Here is a 4464-nt window from a genome sequence, read left to right as displayed (position 1 = left end):
TGTGTATATAAAAGTTAAAGAAAAGTTAACTTTTTATACATGTATTATATAGTTTATTAATGCTAAACCATTCTACCAGCATATTATATGTTTAGAATAAATGTAGATTTCCTTGAGAAATTTGTTTTGTTTATTCAGTTTATATAATAAATTATTGTATATATAAAAGTTTAAGAAAAGTTAATTTTTATACATGCATTATATAGTTTATTAATGTTAAACCACTCTACCAACATATTATATTTTTAGAATAAATGTTTTATATTTATGAACATAAAATATTCTAACTTATCAATTTAAAATAATTTTATCATACTTAGTTCAATATAGTAATTTTAATTAAAATGTTAGATTTGTTAGAAATGGCATACTTCAGAATTATTTTGTATTTAATTTTCTATAATCCCGACCCGTAATTCAAAGTGCTAGATTTCTTTTAGTAATTTATTTTGTCTATTCAGTTTATATAATAGATCATTGTATATATAAAATTTTAAGATAAATTAATTTTTTATACATGTTATATAATTAAACAGAAATGGATATTGCTTTCCAACAAAATCTTTTTAAAATCTTTGTAAAATGTATTTTTGAAAAGTAATCATTTTAAGTGGCTATTATTATCATTACAATATTTTATATAATTTTATTTTTTTGTTTATAAATCAAAACTAAATAAAATTTAAATTTCTGATTATATTTTATGACAACTAAAATTTAAATTAATCAATTTTCGAAAATTAATTTTAAAAGGATTCTGAAAAGATTCTTCAAAGATTTTGTTAGAATTTTTTTAAATTAAAATTTTTTTTTATCTTAAATAAAAATGAAGATATTAAATGATATTATTTAATATGAAGATTAATAATAGATAAAAATGAAGTGTGATCAAGTTTAGTAAGTAGTCCATTTTTAAAAAAATCACACATGAATTAAAAATCATGATTTCTGTTTTAATATAATAGATAACAAACGATTTACAACGGACAAGAGAAGATGAAATATATTCCTTTTATTATTCATTTTTACAATACTTTTTCAGGGGAGTAGTTAAAAAGTGATGCACATTAGCTTCATTGCGAAAAAGGGGGAATTGTTTTCTTTTTATATATAAAAGTTATTTAGAAAGAAGAGGGATATAGAATCCATGCCCGGCCAGATTTGGACGTAAAGTGCTTAAACCTACCATACAACATTACTAATATAAGTATAATTTTCCCTGTGGGACTCCACCGTCCCACAAAACCGTAACTCGCGTCTTTGCAGACACCAACGCTAGCGTCCAGCCGCCGTTTGCAGCTGTACCCGGTCGTGAACCCCACGTTTCCATATGCACTGCCATTGCAATATTAAATTAGTATTAAGTGCATAATGATATTTTAAATTTAATATTTTCGTGAACCCCACGTTTCCATATTAACCGCATATGTAGGAAAAAGACAAGTGCATAATGATATTTTAAATGTAATAAAGGTGATTAGTACCAAAACATTAAAAATAAAATTAATGTAAGAACTAAAAGGAATCGAAAAATACAATGGAATAACTTTTAGTAGTATTGATGAGTATCTATTGTGGTTGGACAAAGAAAATTTCACTCTCAATAGAGTAAACATCTCACTAACAAACTCTCATTTGGAGTGGTTGACACGAGAAGGAAAAAAAGAACAAATAAGTATGATGGAACGTTCAAATATTTTGAGAGGAGTTTTTAATCCATTTTATATAAGAAAGGCTTTTTGAGAGGAGTTTTCAATCCTTTTCTTTTCGTATGCTAATTTTTTTCCTTAATATTTTTGTTTACAACCGGTACATAATTATATCTTATAAACCCAGAAAAATGTTTACTCACGTTCATCCTGTTTAGGTCACCCAGTTATTAAATTTAACAGTCTGGTCTGTATGTAAAAATGTTATAGAGAGATTTAAAGTCTTACCTGATAACTTCGAGAGTGATGTTAAGGACGTTGAAGTTGAGTGGATCTCGTCGTAGGTTTTCTTCTTCAACGATGGAAACAAGAAAGATGCAAATTACTAAAAAGGAAAGTTGTGACACGAAGAACCCACTCCTTTTCCGTTTGTTTCCATTTCCGGAATCACCCTCTTCATCTTTGTTATTATTTTCTTCGGTCAACGGCATAAACAATGTGTACGGGGGAAGAAACCTTATCATTTAATTAGAAAGAAAAAAACAAATCAATGATTTATGAATGTAATTGGAGAAGGAAAGACTCCCCGCTACCTTAAAGGTCATATTTAATTTAATTTATACTGGACATATTCCGACTCACTCAATTAAAATATGTCTTAATCTCTTTTTGATGGTATCCTTATAAAAATCTCACAAATTTGAAGTCAATCTAGCTTGTCTGTTTCGAACCGGTTTGAGCTCATAAAATCAAATGCTTTTAGTTAGTCTGGTCCAATGTTTTTAGGTTAAAACCTGGTCCGACCCAGAATAGTGATAACGGTAACCTCGAGTTGATTGGATCATTAAGAAATTTAAATTTATAAGATTCATAGATCAATATGTTGAAGAAAAAAGTATAGGTTAATTTAAATGTAAAAGTGAAAAGCGCTAATATTGTAATAAATAAATAGGATAAGACTCGCAAGTCAAAGATTAGTAAAACGTAAGAATAAAGAAAGTAGAATATTCCGTATAATAGTAGTGGAATTGCGATGTGAACATACATGAACACATTTATAATAATCATGAACTTTTGTGTATTAAAAAAAGAATTGAAAAACTAATCAAGCTTCAACATGTATAAAGTTAACTTCGTAAAATTAAAGTGGTTTAGATGCTTCTCTATGTTCTGGAGGAAGACGTTTTCTATGTTTACTTAAAAGGTCATGCAAAAATAATATAAACTTTGTTTTTTCAAAAAAAAAAATAATAATATAAACTTTGATGCGTATTAATTATATTTATAATATCACACATTATTGGAGTTAACTCATGATAATGTCGGTTCTTATAGTTTTATAGTTAATAAATTATTTAAATTATCAATAGAAATATTATGCTCAAGAGAAATATTTGGTTCAGAACAAGCTCTTTGAAAAGTTTGTGACCTCCCCTACATGTATAGATGCGTAAGTCAACTTCAACATGTGTTACAATATGTCAACATCAGTGTACGTTTCAACCGGACTACGCCGGCGATATATCAAGATGGAATTAAATTTAAGTCCACAAAAGTGCAATAAAGAAATGAGAGAGAGAAGAATAGAATTCAAGTTATTAAGAAGATGTAGTTTCATATTTTTGTGTTAGTGGGGCGTCTTTACGTCCTAGATCTATGTTCCCGTAATTAATATTGTTAAGAAAAAAGAAGAAAAAAAAAGGAGAACTCACATCATTGTAATGAAGAATATCAAGATAGCTGGGGAAAGTGTAGCGATGTCTACAATAGTTTCTCCGGTATGTCTCGAATTCACCACTTGAAACAGAGATCCAACCAACTTCTCGTACCCACTCATTCCTTCAAGAGACTCTGAACTCCACTCAAAAGTGCAAAAGAGAAGAAATTGCAACAAAAGAAACCCTAACACCGTCAATCCAAGAAGAATACAAACACGAACGGAGAGTAAATGATAGTATCCCATCTTCTTGTGGTTCTTGAGAATATAACCAAACTCGTCGCGCTTTGTAATCTTATAAAGACCCCATATGATTAGCACCAAGAAGCAAGGGAACAAAGTGTTTCCCAGCAGACCTTGAGGGATAAGGAGCCAAAGAAGGCCCGAGTTCTTGCGGAAGATGATCATGTTCTCATTCGTGGGGACAAACCCACCGTTTGCGAATGTGGAGACAGTTAAAAACACCGAGAAAGTGAGAGGTGAGAGTTTCTTGGAACTAAGAACATCTCTCACCGTTTTAACAAATTTAACGTACACAAGAACCAACAAGGAGCCGGCTAGATGTGTAACGAGATGGTAACCAAGAACCACCGAGTACAAGCACTTAGATGCCCTCTCATTCATCTGGCTAGAACCCTCCCGATGATCAATAACATTCTCGAGGTCAATATGGGATTCTTCTATCCGACGGTCCAGGTCGAAAGAGTCCGTAAGGTGTCTAACCTTATTATGAGGGTAGACGAATTTTGTGTAATGGGAGAAGCAAAGATTGAGGAAGGAAGTAAAGACCTCTCCACCGAGGAACATGAGGATAGTTAGAAAGATAAGTTGGGTGTTGGAGAAGACTTCCATGTCGATGGTGGACATGGAAGAGATGGTGAGGGCGGAGACAGAAGTGAAGAAGAGGTCCAAGTCATGAGGACGTGATGTGGTTCTTGGTTTCGAGATCTTGAGTGCCAAGAACCCTAAAATGGAGAAGGTCAGGAAATAGATGAAGTAGAGGCAGAGGGGGGAGAGAGGCTTAGCAAACACCTGTGAGCGGATTTTAGCTAATCTTGCCCCAAGTCTCTCCATTTTATTTTTTCCTTTTCTTTTTGG

The 4464-nt window shown here is 31.4% G+C and overlaps 1 protein-coding gene across 1 annotated transcript; it reads right to left on the bottom strand.

Moving 5' to 3' along the window:
- Positions 1–991: 991 nt before the first annotated feature.
- Positions 992–4464, bottom strand: LOC108840426 (sodium transporter HKT1-like). The gene is made up of 3 exons (XM_018613255.2): positions 3362–4464; positions 1938–2165; positions 992–1335 (listed from the first exon to the last, which is right to left on the bottom strand). Exons 1-3 carry the CDS (start codon positions 4438–4440, stop codon positions 1122–1124), a joined length of 1521 nt encoding a protein of 506 aa, XP_018468757.2. The 5' UTR covers positions 4441–4464; the 3' UTR covers positions 992–1121.

Source organism: Raphanus sativus, chromosome 2 (genome assembly GCF_000801105.2).
Source record: "Raphanus sativus cultivar WK10039 chromosome 2, ASM80110v3, whole genome shotgun sequence".
Taxonomy (NCBI): Eukaryota; Viridiplantae; Streptophyta; class Magnoliopsida; order Brassicales; family Brassicaceae; genus Raphanus; species Raphanus sativus.
Note: the sequence above shows the minus strand (reverse complement) of the source record. Positions and strands in the feature narration are given on the sequence as shown.